This window comes from Gymnoscopelus microlampas (genome assembly GCF_963454915.1).
Source record: "Gymnoscopelus microlampas genome assembly, chromosome: 10".
Lineage (NCBI taxonomy): Eukaryota > Metazoa > Chordata > Actinopteri > Myctophiformes > Myctophidae > Gymnoscopelus > Gymnoscopelus microlampas.
The window spans coordinates 40,120,440-40,143,468 of record NC_139947.1 but is presented as its reverse complement, the minus strand read 5'-3'; the positions used below and the strand labels follow the sequence as shown (position 1 = coordinate 40,143,468).

The 23,029-nt window shown below is 40.0% G+C and overlaps 2 protein-coding genes and 1 long non-coding RNA gene across 3 annotated transcripts in view; 1 reads left to right on the top strand and 2 right to left on the bottom strand.

Moving 5' to 3' along the window:
- Positions 1-9,768, top strand: part of LOC311053487 (cryptochrome-1-like) — a 23,497-nt gene extending 13,729 nt beyond the window's left edge. Inside the window, exons 10-15 of the mRNA XM_084069068.1 lie at positions 4,607-4,809; positions 5,148-5,252; positions 5,589-5,702; positions 5,969-6,049; positions 6,860-6,975; positions 8,242-9,768. Coding sequence (XP_083925194.1) covers positions 4,607-4,809; positions 5,148-5,252; positions 5,589-5,702; positions 5,969-6,049; positions 6,860-6,975; positions 8,242-8,250 — 628 coding nt within the window. The 3' untranslated portion in view covers positions 8,251-9,768. The remainder of the gene's footprint in view (positions 1-4,606; positions 4,810-5,147; positions 5,253-5,588; positions 5,703-5,968; positions 6,050-6,859; positions 6,976-8,241) is intronic.
- A 134-nt stretch (positions 9,769-9,902) lies between these two features.
- On the bottom strand, positions 9,903-18,591 carry LOC311054219 (uncharacterized protein; the record flags this gene model as incomplete). The annotated part of the gene is made up of 6 exons (XM_084070097.1): positions 9,903-13,769; positions 13,862-13,984; positions 14,823-14,878; positions 15,154-15,252; positions 16,814-16,996; positions 18,498-18,591. The coding sequence occupies 6 exons, from the start codon at positions 18,589-18,591 to the stop codon at positions 13,560-13,562; spliced, it is 765 nt and encodes a 254-aa protein (XP_083926223.1). The 3' UTR covers positions 9,903-13,559.
- Positions 18,592-20,175: 1,584 nt separating this feature from the next.
- On the bottom strand, positions 20,176-22,859 carry LOC311053118. Its single transcript, XR_014601614.1, has 3 exons — positions 22,693-22,859; positions 21,174-21,206; positions 20,176-20,282 (listed from the first exon to the last, which is right to left on the bottom strand). It is a non-coding gene; the product is annotated as an uncharacterized lncRNA (long non-coding RNA).
- Positions 22,860-23,029: the final 170 nt, after the last annotated feature.

Sequence of the window (23,029 nt, the reverse complement as noted above, 5' to 3'; positions counted from 1 at the left end):
GGTACCATCCAAGATCCGATCCCTCCCTCTGCCTGGCTGCATACAAAGAAACAAAGTGTTGTACCATATACAAATAAAATACAGTAGGAACACAGGAAGCCTGGGGATTAGGGGAAATGTAGTTAGTTCACACATTAGTATGACCACACACACACACACACACACACACACACACACACACACACACACACACACACACACACACACACACACACACACACACACACACACACACACACACACACACACACACACACACACACACACACACACACACACATATATATATAAATGCACACCTGCATTTTGTTAATCTTTCATAATACAAGCAGCATAATGCATAATATAAGCAGTAGCCGTAGTTACATGAGACATTTCCTTTCATGCTAAAATAAACAACTATAGGGGTTGATTCCCACAAAGTAGTAGCACAAAAATACTGATAAGCGTATTATACAGATTCCAGCAACTTTTGAAAAAGAAAGACCTGCATTGAGTGCATGGCGCTTGATACTGTTGTGATCTCTACCGAAGCAACCGTTTGATCAGAATATACTACTCCTGCACTTATTAAACCGGAAAAGGAGAAGCCAGATTCTCCTGGAAAATCTCCTGGACTGATTGCTTTTCATTCTGATTGGGCTATTATTGTGATTATAAGTGGAATAAAAGGCTCCATGTAAACAGAGCTACAGGTCACTTGACAACTAATTATGGTTACAGTCATACCATTACCATTGGTTGCTATCAAAGTTAAGTAAGATTAAGTGTGTCATAAGATTCAGTTGAGTTAGTGGAGAGAGAGGCGTGAGATGTATAGTGTCGACATAATCGCTGGGAAATGTTTTATTTCACACACTTGTTTCACACAAGTTGCTAGGAAGAAAAACAAACCAGAGCTTATGAAAACTGAGGTTTTCGGTTAGACATTAGACATCTCAAGTCCCCCTCACCCACTTTCCCAAGCTAAATCCACAGGAATGAAGTGAAGGCAGAGAAAGAGAGAGATGGAGGGAAAGCCTCCATATCTCTGGGTAAGTGAGTAAAAGACAGTCAGAAGTTGTCCGTCCTCTGTTCTGTGGTATCAGTTTTTCATCTATCCATTCATCCATTTTCTTGTCTGTCAGCAGGTTGTATCTTTGTACAATGTATTTTTGCGCAACTTACTTAATTATTAATTACACAATACATTTTCTCATACACTATGTTGTTGTTGGTGGATGCTTGTGTGGTAGATTTGTGCGCTCTGTGGATGCTTAGTGTGGGTTGTGTGTGTGTGTGTGTGTGTGTGTGTGTGTGTGTGTGTGTGTGTGTGTGTGTGTGTGTGTGTGTGTGTGTGTGTGTGTGTGTGTGTGTGTGTGTGTGTGTGTGTGTGTGTGTGTGTGTGTGTGTGTGTGTGTGTGTGTGTGTGTGTGTGTGTGTGTGTGCGCGCGCGCGCCATCAGAACATCATTATGATAGGTGTAATTGTCCTTGTGTCGATCTGGCTGTTGACTCCATGTCTTTTTAAGTATGGATTTGTTTTCCTCTTGTTTGGGGGATTGGGTGAAAAGTTCAGCTCTCTTTCCCCTTTGTTAGATTACACTTGATTGCTTTTAAGACGATTTGACCAGTTCTCATGCCTGAACCCTCACCTCCCCACCAGAGCATGTGAGCGCAGTCGAGCAGTAGCAATCTCCCACTCATTGCTCAAAACGTTTTGTAATCACTCCACTCCAGATTGTCTGATTGAACACTCACAGTACAATTCTTACCATAGGTTAGAGCTCTGTTTCTCTTTTCAATTTCTTTGCCGTACCTTTTTTCTTTGCCTTTGCCTTGTCAAGTTCGTTGCAATCTTGACTTTACCAGTCATGAACTCATTCGAACATTTAGTTATTTCCAACATCCATAGAGAGTTGCGATATATAAAATATGTTATAATTATCTGCGCTGCAGTGGTATGGAGCGAGAGCGACCTTTAAAAACTTTATAAAAACCCACTCCATGCTCATTCCTTGCAAAATGTGCTCCGCGCCACTCACATGCTCTTCTCCCCATACCCCCTTAAGGCAAGGCCAGGCCACCAAGCAGACTGTATCCAAAGCACCCCCATGGTCTACATCTGCCTATGCCCCTGCCGTTTTGAGGGTAGGGGACCCTTAAAGCTGAGAAAAACTCAGATAAAGCCCGGGGCAGGTGGGGCTTCGCTGCATGTCTCAGCGAAGCCGTCTGGTCGGCCTGGAACTCGGTAGCGTCTCATTTCGTCAAAAGGGATTCTGACCTCTTGGTAGGGAAATGCTAAAGCCTTGTCTGCATTCTCTGTGTAGAGGACTATGAAGCATTCCCCTGAGGGTAGTGAGGAGAGGCATTGAGCCATCTACTGGGCTGCTGCTGTCGTTCTTGCCCCCCTGTCACACGGTCGCTGTGCCGAGCATGAGTGTAGGGGGTGGGGCGGCAGCTGTAACGCTTGCCCAAAGTTCCTCATCAATCCCTTAGTGAAATGTTCAGTGGTGATCTCTCATGTGAATGCAGCCCTGCCGGTGTCAGTGGCCACCAGGAGCAGTGGCTGGAAAACACACAAGAAGCAAGAAGTGGAAGACAGACATAGACAAACACACACGCATGCACACAAACCACACAAACCACACACACTCTTACCTGCTCAACACCCATTCCAACACCACCCCCTGTCTTCTGTAGGGACTCTTGCTACTGACATGTCGCGGATCTTCCTGGCGAAAGGGTTGCGGTCCCTTTTGGTGAAATGAGGGAGCCCCCCTAGTAGGCCGGTCCAGAGTGCAGCGCTGTGCCTGTGGTAAAGGACAGACATATTAAAAGACAAACACTACAGTCTGAGGGGCAGCGGAAATGGGCCTGAACTCTTTACCCAGCCCACCTCCATCTGACCATAGGATGAGGGAAGGAGTAAGGGTTTGGGTTGAGTTGGGTTGGGCTGTGGGGGGGGCAGGACTGCAGCTGTGTAGTGGGTAGTTTCTGTCATCGATAGAAATCTGCAGATTGAGACATACTGGTTGAAGATACGCAGTGTAACAGACAGGTCACAGGTACAATCCCTGCAGCATGTAATGCCATAATTGGTGACCTTGAAGAAAACCGTAAAACCCTACCCCTGTCCCTGGCCACTAATTGTGAATTTTGTGAGTGTCAGCTAAGAGGCTAAAATTGTAAAGAAAGATTGTTAGTAGTTTTATTTGATTTATTTTTAAGTAAATCTTTTTTGTGAATAATTACACAAAATTAACTATGAAATTGACTATGACCAGGAAGTAAGCGATTTTTCTCGATATGGATTTTTCTCGCTACACACCTGCTCCTGTCAGGGTGGGGTGGGAGTTAGTGGAGGGAAGGTGAGTCGTGGGTCAATTCTCTCTGCTGTCTAACCGCGTGTTGCAGTAGCAGTCTCCTAGCAACGGCAACAAAACATCTGATCACTAGTGACGATGGGGTGATCTCCATAAGCAAGTGGGATGCCTGGCCCCGCCCATCCTTCTGTCTCTCGGTGTCTGCCCCTCAGTGCTGCGCTGAGGACATTTACCCACAGTTCCACAGTCCTGCCTCCCCCCCTTCACTTCCTCTGTTGCATTGTCTGTCTTCGCCCCCCTTGCTCCGGGAATTTGCCGGTAAGGTCGGACCAAGTAGGTAGGTAGACGCGCTCTCCTTGTAACATGGAAAACAAACCCATGATGACCCCAACTACCACCACCAACAACAACAACAACAACTAAAGAACAGCAGACACAAAAAAACAAAAACTCTGGTTGGGATGATATTTTGAGCTGTTGGTTATCTGCTGTACCTGCTGCCAGGCTTCCAATGGTACTGCAGTCAGCTGTATTGTCTTGGATTGTTTTGTTGATCCGATCAGTGCTGGGGGCGGGGGTCTAGGCCTAACGGCTGCTTTTGACTGCAGGCCCTCTTGTTTTTCAGTCACAACTTGAACAGTATCAGACGTGCACTGTGATGTTAATTCACTTCAGTGCAGTAAATGTCGAAGGAAGAGGAATTGATTAAACCTGTACAGCAGTTATTTTGTGCTCTTAGTTCTTCATGTGCAGTATTTAGCACCTATCATAGTTATAGAAGTTATACCCATGGTGATCTTTATTTGCTAGTAATTGTCAGCAGGTTTGTCAGCTATGGTTATTTACTTTTATGTGGAATATATTGAACCCAAAGAAATGATTCACCGGTCTGAGATGATCTTTGAGCAAGTTGTTAATTTGCGTTGTATTGACGGTAAAATGTATGTGCAAGTGTTTTTCAGAAAAATCACTTATAAGTACCAGGAAATACCCGACTAATGAAAATATGTAAATCTGTCAAAAATGTAATCTATTATTAAGATTTTTTCCCCCCAATATTTCAGCTATTTAAAATATTGTAAAATAAACATTTCAACCGTAACTGCTTTGTCATTTTCTCTGCTTACTGCTTCTAATATTATAATACAGTACAGTACTGTATGTGCTGTATTGTATATTGTAATGTAATGTATATAATGTATTGTAATATGTGCTCCCCATCATTGCCTGTGCATTGTGGAACCGGCCACATTTGACTCACTGAAGCCAGCAGTTTTCTCATTTCTGCCACTGTGTTTCCAGACGATACTTACCTGTCCTCCGAGGTTTCCCCGCTAAGTACATCTATGACCCGTGGAATGCACCAGAGTCCGTGCAGAAAGCTGCCAAGTGTGTGATCGGCGTCCATTACCCCAAACCCATGGTACACCATGCAGAGACCAGTCGGCTCAATATAGAGAGGATGAAACAGATCTACCAGCAACTCAGCCGATACCGCGGACTAGGTAAGAGTTTACTAGCGTGTACTCGAATAAAATAGAGGCCAGCAACTCGGACGATACAGGGAGAGACATAATTAGACTGTAGTATTAAAGCAATACAGACAGTGGAAGTATTGCGATATTGATATATTGGCAGACGATACAAAGCACTGGAGTATAGACGAGTAGTTGTGTAAGGTAGAAACAGATCTTATAACTAAGCCAATATTGACGTCTGAGGTAAAGTTCTACCCTGTCAGTAAAGTAGAAACCAGCTAACTATTGAGAATTGATATACAGTTACACAAATAACAACCTTGTAGACTAACAGTCCTATCATCCATGTGTGTGTTTTGTGTCAGGCCTGCTGGCATCAGTGCCATCCACCAATGGCAATGGGAATGGAGGGATGATGGCGTACTCTCCCGGGGAGCAGCAGTCAGGGACCAATAACAACAACACTCACTGTAAGTACTGTAAACAGCAACACTCCTTTTACAATGTGATGTGTAACACTTCACTATAAGTGAACAGCACCACCAGCTGGAAGACAACACTACATTCACTGGAAGTAAACAACAACACTGAGTGGTAGTAAACAACACCAGTCACTGGAAGTAAACAACACTCAATCACTGGAATTAAAGACCATTTGCTATAAGCCTACAACAATAGCACTCACTGTAAATGAACAACAACAACACTCCTTGGAACCATACATTGTCACTGTGAGAAAATAACAATAACACTCTGGATGTAAACGACACTCACTGTATTCTAATTGTGTCCCCTGTTCTCATCAGTGTCTGGAGTTTCGGGTGGTAACGGCAGTGGGAGTATCTCGCTGAACTTTGACAGAGAGAATCAGCCTGGGTCATGCCTTGTTGCTGACCAACAGTTACAACCGCAGCCTCATGGTAGGTTGGCAGCAGACAATGGGGGGGGGGGGTTTCTTTATTTAGGCAGGAAAATGTTTAGAGAGACAGGACACTGAGGATATAGAGGGGTAAAAACATGCAACTTATTTAAAGTATGATATAAAATGTGTGTGTGTGTGTGTGTGTGTGTGTGTGTGTGTGTGTGTGTGTGTGTGTGTGTGTGTGTGTGTGTGTGTGTGTGTGTGTGTGTGTGTGTGTGTGTGTGTGTGTGTGTGTGTGTGTGTGTGTGTGTGTGTGTGTTGCAGGGTACCACTCAGTGCCAAACCCCAACCAAGCTGCCACCAGCACCATACTCTACCATGAGTTTGCTGTGCCTAAAAATCCAGGTACATGACAATAATAAACATCATACTAGCAACAATAACTAGAAAACACTGTTCCTGAAGAAACCGTGTGGGCTCGCTGTGTTGGTATCCAGTATGTAGTAGTTAAGAATATTAGTAGTGTTAACAACACATTGGCTGCCAAAAACGCAGATCTGCGTTCTTTTGAGGCCTTACAACGCATGCTGCCAAGAACGCAGATCTGCGTTCTTTTAATTTTTTATTTTTTTTAGATTTGACCCAAAGACCAAGGAGATATGATTTTTCGAAGATTTAGACTCCCATCCACTTCCTTGTTAACTTAAAACTTAAAAATGCTGTATCTCAGCTCCTGAGTACTTTTATTTTTTCATTGAAAAAGTCTGGCAGTCTACTGTAGAAAATAAATAAATAATTCTGGCAGCCAATGTGTTAAAAGTGTTAAGTATTGATAGTGTTAAGTATAGTGGTGATATGAGTGTTAATAGTTGATAGTGTTGAATCAGAGAAAAATCTGAGGCAAAAACTTAAACCCAAAAAATAAAGGATATAAAATATTCATAGGGCTGCACATGTGTCATGTGTTTTCTAGCCAATCACAGTCCTGAATTTGCAAAGTCAGCCAATCACATTACAGTTAGTGGTGATGACACTAGCTGTAATGTGATTGGCTGACTTTGCAAAAGTATCGATTTGCATTAACAATGGAAGGGTTAGGGGGTATACAAATCTTTTGGTCGGTGTCCAAAACACACTTATAGGGGGCGGCTACACCGCCCCAGAAAAGCCTTAATAATCACGGTTTTAATTCAGCTTCGTTATTCTTACATACAGGACGCCTCCTGCACACCGGGGGCAGCATAACAGGGAAGCGGGAGCGAGAGTCGGAACACGGGAGGGAAGATGCCACTTCCTGCTCTGTCCACAAGATGCAGCGGCAGAGTGCACAGGTCAGATTTTCTGTAGTTCATCACAATTAATCACAAATTAATCATCAATTTTGTATCTGTTCAAATGTACCTTAAAGGGATATTTTTGTGTTTAATACTCTTATCAGCATGGGAGTTGACAAATATCTTTGCTTTATGCGGATATTTGTTTATTTATCATTGGAAATCAGTTAACCCAAAACATTCACAAATCCTGAAACCTAGCATAAAAATACACTCAAATCATAACATGGCAAACTCAACAGGCAACAACAGTACTCAGACAATATAGTGTGACGGTTTCTAACGTTGTGCTTATAAAGGTCCCCTATTTGTGTTATTATTATTATTTATTTATTTAAAAACAAATGGGGGGGGGGGGGGTAAGGGGTATATCACAGAGCTAGCTAGGACTCAAACTAGGATATTGTAGCCTCCCTGTTATGTTCCAATCTACTATTAGCATTTAGCTCCCTTATGTACTTACATAAGGGAGCTAAACTCTGCCTAGTTCATTCACGAGCCTTAGCCTGTGCCGGCGAATTGCATGCCTGCAGTCAGCTAGTACCAGTACACACGTTGTTGTGTAGATCCCATAAACTGGATGGACAGGTGCCCGATTGGCTAGTTCCGGGAGGTCCATAGGAAGGGATGATTGCGCTGCTATTATTATAAATGCAGTAATTACATGATTGTCGACCGATTTGAAAGATATTCGTGAATTGAGGTCCTTGGCCTAAAGACAGCAATAAAGCCCTACACAGAGTCTTAGGCCCGCTCCCGCTAGATTTCTGATCATTCCCATTAATTTCATTTCTGACTGCCCGCTTCTGGCAGCATGCAAAATTTAAGTGCTGTTTAGTCCCGCATAATCCCGCAATATTACCGGCCAGTCCCGAATTAATCCCTCTATTTCCATTGGGACCCAGAAATATAATATACAATAAGATAAATATATATAATATAAGATAAATGTGTTCATATCCTGCTAAAGTAAAGCATGACCACATCCTTGGTCAGGTGTGCCATACCCATTGGTATTTTAAAAACGCCCGCTCCCGCAACTTTTGCGTTGGGTCCCGCAGGATCCCAATCCCAATGCAGGGCTCTACTATGCAAGATTAGCTGCGGACACACATACAGACGGGACCGAATGCATCAATCTCCTGGCGTAGACTCACTAAATACTAAAACACTATCCATTCAGACCGTAGACTACCATAGACTTCAAATAGTATAACAGACAGTTGTATTGTTATCATTGACTGTTTGTTGTTTGCCTTACAGACTATCTAGAGCAGCTGACATGAGACTTGTCTTACTGAGTCCACACTGAAGTCACAACCTGGCCAGCACAGAGAGGAACACACCTGAAATAAACTTCTCCTCCTCGTCTGCATCAGCCGCACAACGTACCATCATGTTCTCTTTTTTTTTTCTTTTTCTTGAAACTCCACAGGAGACAAAGGTGAAAATGTGATTTATTGGGGGGTTTTTTTCAGACTGCTTTGTTAATCAGTTATTTACCAACTTATCTGTAGCCACATTTGTATATGTGTTGTAATGCATATATCGTCACTGTCGGCAGGAAACCTTGTATGTCCAAAACCATTCATTACGGTTTTGGACAATTACCCTACAAAGTAGGGCATTCATTTCCAAAAAAACGAGGGGAAAAAAGCTTTTAAATATGGAGATGACAGCAACGATATACTTTTTGTAGTAATAATAAGCATTGTGAGAACTCTCAGAATGCATAAAGGTGGCAATGTCCACTTGCCTCAAATGTATAATGCAGGGGTGTCAAACTCATACTGTAGGTTGTGAGCCAGAATGGTATACTGTAGCCTAATTGAAAGAAACGTCTAGCAGACTTCAGTGTGGCACGGTAGGCAGTTTAGAATATTATCTTTAGACAGAAGCACTTGAAATTGCCCATGGTCGAGTCCATTGGCTCAAATATAACCGTTTTGATTATAGTTATAATAATAATAATAATAAAACTTTATTTGTATAGCACTTTTTTAAACAATGTTACAAAGTGCTTGAGCAATTAAAAATAGTAATCAAACAACAATAATGTAATAACGCAAATTGAAAAGCACACAAATATTCCTAATTGAGCTTCATGAGTCATGTTAGTGCTTATAGAAGAAGCAATAGTGTTAATGACTAAAATGACTGAATGTTCTTTTAGTTGACTGTTAAAATCTCCAGCAAGGTCTGTGATTCTCCCTCACGGCCTTCAGTGCTACGCTGGCACACAGGGGTGAGACAAGTGGGGCAGTACTGTTTACACGATGTTCATACGAGGGCAGCTTTGCCAGCGTGGCAGAGGCAGGGAGGAAGAGAGTAGCTGCCACACAGATTGATAATAATCAGATGTGAATATTTTAATTAAGTTTTTTTCTTTCTTTTTACTTTTCTCTTTACCCCAAAATAATTTCACCCATTGGCCAATAGTTGACACCCCTGGCATAGTGTGACAACGTGTTTTTGTCACTTCATTGTAGGTACAACATGACCCTGGCTTTCATTAATACACCAGTCCATACCATATATACTGTACTAAAGTAAAGCTGAGTTTACGTACAGTATATCTACACTGAAACAGATATTATTGTACCAGTAACAGGATATTTATTTGTGCCCATGTGCAGAATACCAATAATGTGAATGGAAAACTCTTAACACCACGACAACTTGATGAATGAATCTATTGCCAAGATACAGAGAATATGCCACTGTTGTCTTCTTAAGATCCATTAATAGGAACATAAGAAAGCTACGATTTATACATAATATATTTTTGATATTGATTGTATGTGCGCTTGTCTTCTTGGTATAGTCAAAAGAACACTTGCAAATAGACTGAGTAGTGATTTCTGTTATGTGCTTACAAAAACAGTCATGTCCTCAAATGTCATGTCCTCAAAAACAATTAATACATTTTTCCAAAGAATTACATACAGTACAGTATTTTACTAACCAAAACATGTTCCGCCTCAAGGAAGCAGGAAAACGTTGTTTGTTTTCTTTTGTTGTTTTATTTAAGACATTTTCTTGAACATTTCCATCATGATTTTCTTACAACCTACTTAAATGAAGTTTTGTTTTACAAAAATTGTCCTGCTTTTGTACATATTTTTGTTGGTTCAGCACCAACAGATTTAGCGATCGATCTATATCCAGGTGACCCAACCATGAAGTGTTTGGGTTTTAATTTTTATTTAAATTAAGTCAAACTGTTATTTTATTTAAATTAAACTTTGCCATTTTCAAAGTCATAGTTTCACCTTCAACAGGTGTTTTTATTTCCAGCTGTTGAGTCACAGAGAAATCTGTATTTGCGAGGCATTCTCTAATGTTGAAAATACTGGAATTGATGGTTTCTAAATCAACGAAAACAGGTTTTTGAGGGCTGACTGCCACTTCTCTCAATGTCTCAGTACGTTTTTTAAGCATGTGTTCTCGGCAAGCATGACTTGTCAGCGAAACGGAACCAACATTCCTCGGAAATTAGAGCATATTTCACGCTCCTGTTGAATGATTTTTACTGCTGTGTTTGGAGAGAAAGAAATGTATGGTTTGTTTACTATTGCACATTTTTGCAACCTTAATATTGAGTACTGTCTTAAGAGGGACAATAAGTGGCCACTGCAAAATGTATAAAGAAGTAAAGCCTACCTACTGAATGCTCCTAACAGCTGGTAACGTTTATAATACACCTTTAAAACAACAATTCAGATCAAAATGTACATTTTACACAGGAATTAGATAAAGAGAGGATTCATTATGCAGGCTTTATCTACCTATTGTGTTGCCCTTGATGCCCAGGGGCCTGGCAATTTTGTGAGTCGCACTACTCACTATCACTTTAACTTTGCAAAAGAGACTTTGGCCAACAACAATCATTAAAAAAAACAGTTGCCACAGACTCAGTATCGAACACTGACATTATGACACTTGAGGGTCGCAAAATGGTTGCTTTAAATGGTCCACAAACGGGTGCTATGGCATCGTTGTCATTTTAGGTTTTATTTGCAGTACCCGATACAACCTGCCCTCCTGTTGACAGGAATAAAGTTGACTTGAACCAACAAATGTACACTTTTACCTGTGACGTATGCCCATGGCACTGAGAGAAAACCTTTGAAAGCAGTTTCGCTTCACAAAGATGTATATTTAATCCTGATGGATATTTATATACCCCAAGGACACATGCACGCATAAACACACACACATATACCCAAGTTCTGAGCGTGCAGTGGTGCTAAAAAGACAACCATTTGTCTTTACACTACAAGAAAACATTTAATTCAGCATGAGGAATAAAAACATTTCAGCGGCAAGCTGTCAACAGTGTTAGACAGTTCTCAAATAAACACACATATTTTCTTTAACACATGTATGTGTAGTACAGTATAACACAGTTACAAAATCACAAACAAGCCCACAATGCACAATCATGTACAAATCGCACACACGCATGCAGCCTTAGTAAGTGGATTGGGTTGGAGATCAGAAAGCTACAAAGGACATTGCATCCTCATGTGAGACCCAATTCACACAAAGCTCAAAGCCCAAATCGGGGATAGAAATACCCCCCCCCCCTTCTCTTGAAACACTGTCACTGTTCCTACTACTGGCTTCATTTATATTTATTTGGATCAAAGACATTTTCACTTTCTCAAATTGAGTAATTGAAATAGGATGGAAGTTGACAGCATGGAACAGCAAAATGTACATTACTTTTTTAAACGTATATATTTTTTAAACTATAATATAATGTTGAAACAATACATGTTCACATACCGATGATGATAGAATTAAGATGGAGGGACTTAGTCCATCTTGACTGTACGTGTCCAAGTACGCAACTTGATAGTGCCTGTGTACAGTATTTGATATTTGTTCAACCGTGTTCGTACCATCAACCTCTGCTTTCGGACGATTGCAGGGGTGTAGGCTAGTGGGAGGGAGTAGTGGGGAAAATCGTATATATACTGTATACAAAATATAAATACAAGACAAGGTTATAAGTGGTGTAGCGTTTCTAAATTGTAATTCTGTGTGTTAATCAGGAATTTTAGATTGATTTAGTTTGTTTTTCCACTGGGGAAAAAGAACACAAACCAAACATTTTTCTTTCCTTGGTTACTCTTGTTTTGAGTTTTTCTTTTTCTTTCAGTGATATAAAGGTGAAAAAATGCCATTTATCATCTTTTATGATCTGTTATTATGCTTCTTACCTTTTTCAGTCTCTACCTTGTGCTGTGAAAAGCTTTTCTTATGTCCGTAAATCCAAGGAATTGTCAGGAAATAAAAATTGTTAAACTTTTATCACGCCTATGGCTCTAGTTTAGCTTTTCCTCGTGTGTGTGTGTGTGTGTGTGTGTGTGTGTGTGTGTGGGTGTGTGTGTGTGAGAGAGAGAGAGAGACATGGAAAAATAACAACATATATTTTCCTATTGGCAAAGTATGTATCCTATGTAAGTTCACCTGTAACTCATTTCAAAAGGTGAAATAACAGTATAGTAGCTGGATTGTACCAGACCATGGCACACAGTACAAGTAACAAATGATGACAACATGTCGCTGTCAATACTTCTTTGTCGGGTAATGAATGAACACATACGTATTGGGAAAATAAGTGCAAGTGATGACACAAAACAACACAATTGCAGAAGAATTAAATGATAAAAGACGATAAATGATGTTTGTGGAGTTCTCTCTCCTGATTAGACAGAATTACTTTAATTGATTTTTATATCGTTTTGGTTTTTACATCCCCATAACCATAACTGAGTAGTTATATGTTTTCTTTCATGGGGGTAGGTCTCCTGCTTGAAATGGGTGATATAGAAAATTATTAGTAGAACCCACATCAGCAAAATACAGTACTTTGACTACTTTCCCGCTGTCACATGTTGGTTTATGGTTCTGATCACTACACACGTTGAATTCAGGAATGAGGTTGAATGTGTGGGCATTGCTGTACGTACCCTTCATTAACACTCCCCACTTCTTAATGCTTTTTGACTTCATATGTAGGCACGTGCACACATAGGAGCCAATCTGTGCCCGGGCACCTGCCTGATTGCCTTCATAGGCGACCTTTTTATAACTACATAATTTATCTCATTTATATCTCTTGCCGAACCACAGTTGTTCTCCACCCTGTTGTCATTCAATACAAAGGCTAGGTCATTTTGTTTTACTCTCCCCCGATATTATCTGGTTTTAGCAAGAATAAAGGGAACTGGCATTCTCGAAAAATAGCACACAAAGTTACACAGTGGCAGACCAGAAGGAAACAGACGCATTTCCTCAGCGTTTCTGTGAAATATGTGGGTGTGAAGTCTGGTTTTAGCTTTTGCATCATGTACTCATGCCCAAAAGTGAGAACTTACGTAGGTTACATTGATAGGCTTTTTAACTGGTTAACTGATTCTTAGGGCCTGAGGGCCTGGGGTCCTGGGGTCTATATATTGTTTGGATTCAAATTCCGTCTAACTGAAGCTCCACTCAACAGCCAAACGTGTAAAAGCTCAATTTATAATTGCGGCAGCCTTCTGTTGAAACCTTGACAAGTATCTTCGAATTCAGCTGACAACTCTGGTTACAGAGGGACTGAAGGGGCTTGTATTAAAGCCACCTCCAGTACCAGATGGAAGCTGTGCCAAAGAGTAGAAACCTTCACCAGCATAACCAACTGCACCTGTGCTGACTGACACTGCAGAAGGATCTGTGAAGACATTTCTCTCTCTCAGAAAACCCACTTCAGAGTTGATGTTGTGTGATCCATTTTCCGCCTAGGAGTGGGGGGAAATAAGAGTCAATCAATGTCGTAACACAGTAGCCTACAAACGTTTCTCACCCAGATAAACAGGCTAAAAGTGCTTACATCCATGTGTCCAGGACGGCTGTTAACCATGTTGGTGATTGAGGCACGAGAGTAGATGGTAAACACCTTCACAGGAGGAACATTTGAATGTCTGTCCTCTTCTCTGATCTCCTCATAGGCAGCCTTGGAGCAGAGGAAATAGTTTAATTTAGCTTAAGTTTACTTAAATTAAATTATAGTACATTTCTCCAAACAAAGGTCCAGGCTTTCAAAACGACACAGCCACCTGAATATTTTGCAAAACTCAATGTACATTTTCTATGGCAGTGGTTCTCAAAGTGGGGTCCGGGGACTCCCAAGGGGTCCTTTGGGGGGTTCCAGGGGGTCTCCAGCAAAATTAGTTAATATAGCATAACAATCATTTTAACCATATTAAATATTTTTGTGATGCACTGTGAGCTTGTACGTCGTTTTCTTTTTTAACATTTTGTTGTTGTTTTTTTAACACAAATCTTCTCTTCTGGGGTCCCTGGCACAAGCTCTTTTCTGATGGGGGTCCACGGGCAAATACATAACACTTTGGGGGTCCTTGACATGAAAAGGTTTGAGAACCACTGACCTAGGGGACCGTAGAGGTGTACTGGTGGATGCTTAGGCAGTCAGAGATCTCCACAGTTCTCGAACGTCCAAACCACTAATCAATAGATGACATATGTAGTTTAGACGTCAAATGTGTTTTATAAAGACGTAACCTGAAAAGGTGCAGCCCTTCATTTTGCTGTGGAATTGGGCTTTTTAGCAAAATTATAGTTTCAATGGCTGTGTTAATTGTTTTGAGAGCATGGACCGTAGTTTGGCGAAATCTATAACATGAAGTTAATTTTGTTATGGCTTACCATTTTCCTTTAGTATTAACTTTGCTTAATAGCGATAGTCTAGTTTAACTTTACATACTTTAGCTTAATTTAAATGTATTTGCTACACAAACAAAGATACAAGCTGAGACCTTCCCCAAACTCACATTCACAGCAGCAAAGTCTGTATCCGCAGGTCTGTTGGAATGTTGGTCTGTTGGTGCTGAAAAATAAAGATAAATCCAACTTCAAGGCCAAAAATTAACAGCCAATAAGATAGCATGTATTTTAAATCATTTGTGTGTGTGTGTGTGTGTGTGTGTGTGTGTGTGTGTGTGTGTGTGTGTGTGTGTGTGTGTGTGTGTGTGTGTGTGTGTGTGTGTGTGTGTGTGTGTGTGTGTGTGTGTGCGTGTGTGTGTGTGTGTGCGCGTGTGCGCGTGCGTGTGCGCGTGTATGTGTGTGTGTGTGTGTGTGTGTGTGTGTGTGTGTGTGTTTTACCTGGAGAGTTCTTAATCTTTTTCCTGAAAAGGATCCATGTTACCATTCCTAATAAAGTGACAATGGCAACCAGCCCCACACCCACAATCAGTATGGTACCTAGTTGAGAAACAAATGATAAAAAGTCTGGTTTTTAGGAAGTGAATAACTATAGTTATTCACTTCTATTTATTGTTATTATGATCAGCACCCTTTTTTAGCCGCATGCGCTAGCGCGGCACTACAAACAGCACTAGTCTTAGTCCGACACCCGAGTGACATTTAGTGACACCTAAGTGTCATTGGCTGTCCTGGCTGTCCTTCACACTTCCCCCCTTTTAAGCCCCCCTTTTAAGCCAATGGGGAGACGAAAATGTAATGGACACGTTAGTCAACAAATTAGACGAGACGAAAATGTTAGGGCGGGACGAATGGAGAAGAACTCCAATCAGAATTACTCTTTTTGTGGGACTAGTTGGGAAGGGATCCAATCAGAACGATCCTCATTGTTAAGTTAGGTTGAACCACCCGGAAGCAGACCATATTAGGGGCCAGCATGGACGAACACAAATCACAACAAGGCAACGCACGGAGTTACACAGCAGAGAGAGAGAGAAAGGGAGAGAGAGATTCAGGCAGGAGGGTTAGCCTAAATGCTAGCGTGCTTCATTAGACCTAGTTTGGCTATTAAGTTATTATTTGGCCATGTTCACACTGACTTCAATCTTAGCTATTGTTGGGAAGACCCGTGTGGTGTCACAAAATGTTGCCACCACTTATATAAAAAACATTAGAGCGTTAATCTGCGACGCTAAATGTTGCCAGGTTTGGTGAGAGAAACAAGCAATCCAAAAAACAAGTAATCAGGTCTATGAAAAGATTGGGGCCAAAAAAGCCTGCCGCATGCGGCTTTATTATGACTTTGGTCATTCTTGTTTGTTTATAAATATACTGCTGTGAGGTTAGGGAAGCAGGTAGGAACGCACACGCACGTGTGCACACTCACAGGAAGGTAAGCATGAGGTGCATGGCAATGCAATGGCAATCCAGCCAGCATTTTTAGCAGCTGTAAAGCTGCTCTAGAAACAGCTTCAGACCTTGTCATACGCGACATGTATTTGTTCATTGGCTGTCCTGGCTGTCCTTCACTACTTTAAGCCAATGGGGGACACTTCCCCGTTTAAGCCAATGGACGGCCCGTCCTTCCCAGCACCCGCCTCCCCTCGCAGCACCTCCCCTCCTGAAGGCAATCATAGTGAGAGGCTGAGAGTCATAAAGTCATTAAGTCATTAAGTCATAAAAACTCGGCCAGCGGAGAATCTACTAATCATTTGTGATTTACAACAGCCGTTCTACTGAGCGTTACGTTCTACGCTCATCACAATAGACATTGTGTGTCTCCCTTCAGTGTTGATTTAACTCTGAGGAGAAGTTCTTCTTAGCTGTGATGACTTGCAGTGGTGGAAAAAGTACTCAAATGTTTTACTTGAGTAAAAGTATGCATGCAGCTGCTAATAATATGACTGTCAAGTCAAATTTATTCTTGTTTTTAAATATGTTGTTGGAACAATTACAGCATACACATCTTTATACAGAAAAATCAAAAAGCAGAAAGCAATGAACCAACCGAACGGACATTGCCCAAGTTTGATCATAACATAATTGGAAACTCCAATCATACCTGATGAGGGAGCAGTAGTAACTGCAGATAATGTAGAGGACTCTGTGTAGGATGTGGAGATGGGAGAGAATGTTCCAGAAACAGCAACTGGTTTTGTAGACGAGCTGTCAGTCGTTATTTTCCCTGATGAGGTCAATAATGGTGTTGTCACGGCAGGGAAAGTCTGGGGCTGCGAGGTTGATGCTGTAAATACCAAGAGTTGAATCATATCAGTATTACTGAGGTTGTCTATATCCTCTTTCCCTCAGTCTGTCTATGTTTCTATCATTATTTATCAATTAATTTGCTGAATCATTGATTTCACTGAATAGGCTACTGATGTAGCAGGTTGGGGGGGTGCACAATTAGAGCATGTGACCATTTTTTTTGTAGAAAGAAAGAAAGAAAGAAAGCAATGACACATTTTCCGCAATGTTACATTATTCAAAGACTTGGGGGCGGGGGGGGGGGGGGTCAATTATTCCCTTACCATCAAATAGGATAACTGACTGCCTCTTACACATTACTTTGACAACATTATTATTAGCTATTATCATTTTTTATGTATTTATTTTGAATACAATTACACGTCATTGCCAAACGTACACTACAAAACAAACATATATATAGGACATCCATGATGCACAGCAAATACCTACCTAAAAGATCTCCAAAAGTGTTGGTGAGTATATCTATCTTTTAAAACTTCTCAAGAAATTTAGCAAAGTAAAAAAAACTTCTTTTTTTTACCAGCCACAGATTTTGATGAAGGTACAACTTAACGCATTTGATCTAAGGTTAGCCTAAGGGTGTTCCTTACCAATACTCATTTAGAGTAAATGTAGGAAGGGAGATCTTGACACCAAGAATAGCTTTGTAAAGGAACATTGTTATGACCCTGAGGTCATAATGTATGTAAGGACTATAGGTTTTAATCTTTGTATACTGTAGGTTTGTCTATGCCCTCTGTGTGGTTGGTGTGTGTCTGTGAGTGATGGGCTGCAGGTGTGTCTAGCTGATTGTGTGAGTGAGTAATTTTGCAGGGAGCTGATTGGTTCCAGCCTTGGCAGAGGGAAGTTTAAAAAGCCTGCTTTCCACAGCTCTTGTGGGCTCTCCTCTCTCCAGTTCCAGCAAGACTGCCAGCCAACCTACAGTGTAGACATGTTTGTTAGGAGTTATTGTGTGCATTTTAACAGCCTTGGGTTTCGTAGGGGTGGGTAGTTATTATGTTCTTCAGGTTCTAATATTCTTCAGGTTCTAATGTTCTCCAGGTTCTAATGTTCTCCAGGTGCTAATGTTCTCCAGGTTCTTATGTTCTACAGGTTCTTTAGGTTCTTAAGTTAGTTTGTTTATTGTTTTGATGTAATGCCCACCCCGAAGTAACTGGCTTTTAATAAAAACCCATAAAAAGGCTGCGAACTCTTGTTGCTGGTGGTCCTTTGGAGCTGGAAAGGGGGGGGTCTCACTTGTTATGTTGCGCCCTAAAGGTTCCCCTAGGCCGGGGCGTAACAAACATATACCAATGTTGCAACCTGCGAGATGTTAAGACCAACCAGCGTTCAAAGCTTGTAATCCTGAGTCCTGAAAGGTGAATTTGTTATGAATCTCAATGCAGCATGGTATAGGGGATCAAGTTTATCATCATCATCATGATCATCATCCTCATCATGTTATTGTGAGAATCATTATTATGCTATACTTTTACCTTTAACTCCCTGACCATCCTCCTCCTCATCCTCCTCCTCCTCCTCCTCCTCCTCCTCCTCCTCCTCCTCAGAACCACGGTCTGAAAAGGTCATAAGAGAGAACTAATCTTTCAATTTAGTATTTTTTCACAACAGCTCTATGGTGTATTAAAGACATAGTTCAATGTTGAAAATTAGTGGTATTCCCCTTTAAATAAATGAAATGAAAAATGTTTGAATTGTTTTTAATTGATGAAAAGTTGTGATTTTGTCTTTGTTTAAACTGTTTAAAATCTTTTGAAATATATATCTATATTTTCAATGTAGGAAAACAAAAAAAGAGGATATTTACTCACGACCCATACAAATTGTTCCGCGACCCAAACATGGGTCGCGGATCCCCGTTTGGGAAACAGTGGGTGTTGGAGGATATCACATAAGGATATAACTTATAGGACATAGTTTGCCTTGTTTAAGTTAATGAATACAAAAATGACTCTGTGTTCTTGGTATGACCCACCTGCTTTAAAAGGGTGGCTGCAGCAGCATTCAGTTAGATCGGTTTGGGCAGGCTAGAGTAACTAAGTACATTTACTCATACTGTACAGTTTTTTTTACTTTACTGGAGTATTTGCAATTTTCTGTACTTTTACTTCCATTACATCTCGGAGGCAAATATTGAACTTTTTACTCCACTACAATTATTTGAAAACTTTACTTTACTTTGTAGATTCTGATTAGTATTACAAAACATGCATTAACCACTTCAGCCCTATTCATTTTGGCCTTTTGAAAATAACAAGCTCACAATGCTTCACAAGCTTGTAGATCTGCTATTTTCAAAAGATTTTTTGAAAACATGTGAAAACTTGTGAAACGGGACATTCTGCATAATGAGTACTTTTACTTTTGGTACTTTAAGTACATTTTGATGCCAATACTTTTGTACTTTAACTCAAGTAAATTTTGAATTCCGGACTTTTACTTGTAACAGAGTATTTCTACAGTACATTGCAGTTTTGATATTATAGTGATATTTTTTGGTATTTTTTTGTTTTTTGTTAAAAAGGTTTGACATATTCTGATAGTAATCATTGCTACAGAGCGTTTGGTCTCTCCAGCTCTTTAGTAAACAGAATAAAGTACATTTTCAGGTAGGTGACACAATTTAAGCCAATCAGGAGAGAGCACTGAAAATGCATTTTCTGTTTAATAAAGAGCTGGAGAGACATGGGAGACTCCTTTTACTGAACAAACACTCATATACCAATGAGTAGTATCAGAATATAGAGCTATTTAACACTTATTTTAACAAAAGTAAATCACTTACCCTACCTTTAAGTAAAGAATTTCAGTACTTTTGCTCTGCGGCCCTTCATGGAGGGTGTAGCCGGTAAAGTAGTTATAGGATGTTGATCATTTAGCCTTTTGCCTGTGTTTTTCTTGCAAGTGGCGTTTCATATGCTTATTTTTGGACAGTACTGCACTGTGAATATTATTGCACTGACAGGTTGGTGTTTTGGTAAATAAAAAAACAACAAAATGCATTCTTGGACAGTTGTCTAATTCTTTGAGCCTTGGCTCATCCTCATCTTCATTCTTTTCATCATCCTTATGTTGTTGTGACAATCATCATGCTATTTACTTACTAACTCTCTTCTTCTTCTTCTTCTTCTTCTTCTTCTTCATCATCTTCTTCTTTTTCCTCTCTCTCCCTTTTGATTGTCCTGATTCTTTTGATTCTTTTGATCTTCTTGATTCTCTTGATTCTCTTGATTCACTTGATTCACTTGATTCTTCTGAATCTTCATCATCATAAGGGACAAAAAATTGCAATTAATATTCAAACAATAGTCTATTACTATAAATATCACCTAACTCATAATAAAATCATAAACACTATATCCACAATGCAAATGAAAGGTGCTGTAAGTAATATGTTCTGGTTCAAACAGTTTATTGAGAGCTAAAGCTCTATATATGCTAATCATAGCTATAGTGTTTTTCTTTTTCAGTAACAGGAGTGTCCCTGTCTCTTCAGATCTTTAGTTAAGTCTTTAGTCGTACGAGCTAACATTTTCACCAAACATTCTCAAAAAATCATGCACAAGCGAGCAGAAGGTTCAGATGCTTCGAGCTGGCAGGAATTATGAAGTCAGGTGCATTTAGCTTATAGTATAATGCACAATATGTCCATAGGGGTTTCCATAGCCCAATAGTTACTTTGTATCAAATGTGTTGCAATTTTTGTTACTACATGAAGTTGTAAAATCCTTAGTGCAGCTTAGAGCAACCCTGTTGGTTGTGTTAATCTTAATGTGAAGCCACATCCATTTCATCAGGTAGGTAAACATGATCACGACATGCCATTGGTTCCAACGGTTTTATTCAAGACCCAGGTGATGCAGAATGAACTGCTTAATCACTCAGGCATTGTGATGTGTGACATAGCATCTATTATTTGGCAAATGTTATGCTTTATTTAGACAGAGAGAGAAGGATGAAATGTGTGATATAACGGGAGTCAGATTCAACCTTGCATCCGACTCCCAAGGGACATGTGGTCGGTCCATAAACCAGGCACCCCCATGTATTCTTATGTATCAGCTTATTTGTAAAAACAAACAAAAAAGTTTTTATCTTGCACCAGTATACAAACGTATAATCAGGAGTGGACTCTAAAGATGTATCCTTACCTGCATTCACAGAGATGATGACCTCACACAGTGCTAACGGAAAAATTAACAATGTATAATTAGAAATCATGTTCAATCATTTATCTTATGTACTGAAAAAATACAAAACAAACTAATACTTTAAATGTGTATTGTATATTTTTGTGCACTTCATCTTAAAATGTAAAGATTCTGTTTAATTAAGACAATCGGTGTCAGTACAGAAAAAAAAGGAATGCTTTTATAGCATTGATATACAATGATGAATGCCCACAAATAACTCACAAACACACATTCACAATGCCAGCACTACATCATTAACACAGATATTAGTCAAATGGAATTTTAGAATTATTTTTTTCCAGATGTGCATGTACATGTTTGTCAAAGTTAATTACTGCTGCACTTATACTACACCTAAAGGATCCCTTTCAAGTGGAGAAGTTGGAGTATTTCAACAAAAGGGTAACTGTCTACATCTTGCAACATGAACTTACACTGTGGCTTCAGCAGTGTGAGGTTGTCTGAGACTAATGCTATGACTAGCATGGAAACAGCATATGGTTATGCTCAGTTTGACTCTGTGGTCTTTCTAAAAGTGCTTTGGAATGCTTTAAAACAAAAGTGTCACTAATTGACTTCTATTGCATAATCATTGTGGTGAAACTTCCCATAGAGTGAGGTTTTAGGGGTACAATAGCAAGTACTGTACATGGAGTGATACTAATCTGATAATATGCATACATGTATGCATGTCCATGTTGTCACAATAATGGATTACATCTACGGACCCAGATGTGAAAAAACATTGGTGGAAATATTTAAAGGTAGGGTAAGTGATTTTCTTTGGTTAAAATAAGTGTTAAATAGCTCTATATTCTGATAGTACACATTGAGTCTCCATGTCTCTCCAGCTCTTCAGAAAATACATTTTCAGGTCGGGCTACCACTTTTATCCAATCAGGATACAGAATTCAGACAGGATACAGATTAAACTAGGGAAATTGGAAGTGATGACACAAAGACATGAGCAGACAAAATTGGAACTGGAACACTATAAAATTGAAGCTGATAAATGGGTACTCTCTCCTGATTGGCTGACCTTTTGTTACCTACCTGAACATGTATTTTCTGTTTTCTAAAGAGCTGGAGAGACAATGAGACTCCTGTTATTGAACAAACACTATATAACAATGATTACTATCAGAATATAGTGCTTTAACCTTTTAACAAAAAACTTTTTGTTTTAACCAAAAAATATCACTTACTGTACCCTACTTTTAAATATCTTCACAAACGTCAATGAACATATAATGTTAAGGAAGTTGCTTGGTTTGCCAATGGTTCATTTGTCTATCAAACAGAAAACTAAGCTCTAAATCAAATTAGAATTGCATTGACTTCACAATGCAATAGGTTTTCCACTGGGAAAATAACAGAAGGACAAATATACAATCGCTTTTCACAGATAAAGAGACAGACAGGAAGATAGATAGATGCTTGTAATGCACAGATGCACCGACAGGCAAATGATACTTACCAAAGAAAAGGCCAAGGAACACAGCATAGTGGGTATTCATATTTTAATGTATGTGTGATCTTGTACAGATAATCTCAAGTGTCAATCTCTATCTGTTGAGAGGAAATGAGCACCTCCTTCACTTCCTTAAACGATTTCCTTAAGTACTTGTTTCATAATAAAGCCCAACTACTGTACTTGCACATTGATTTCTTAATGAACAGCTCTGTTTTGAGATGACCACAACCTTACAACAGGCAAACACACACACACACACACACACACACACACACACACACACACACACACACACACACACACACACACACACACACACTTTTTCTTCTGGCAGTCCATC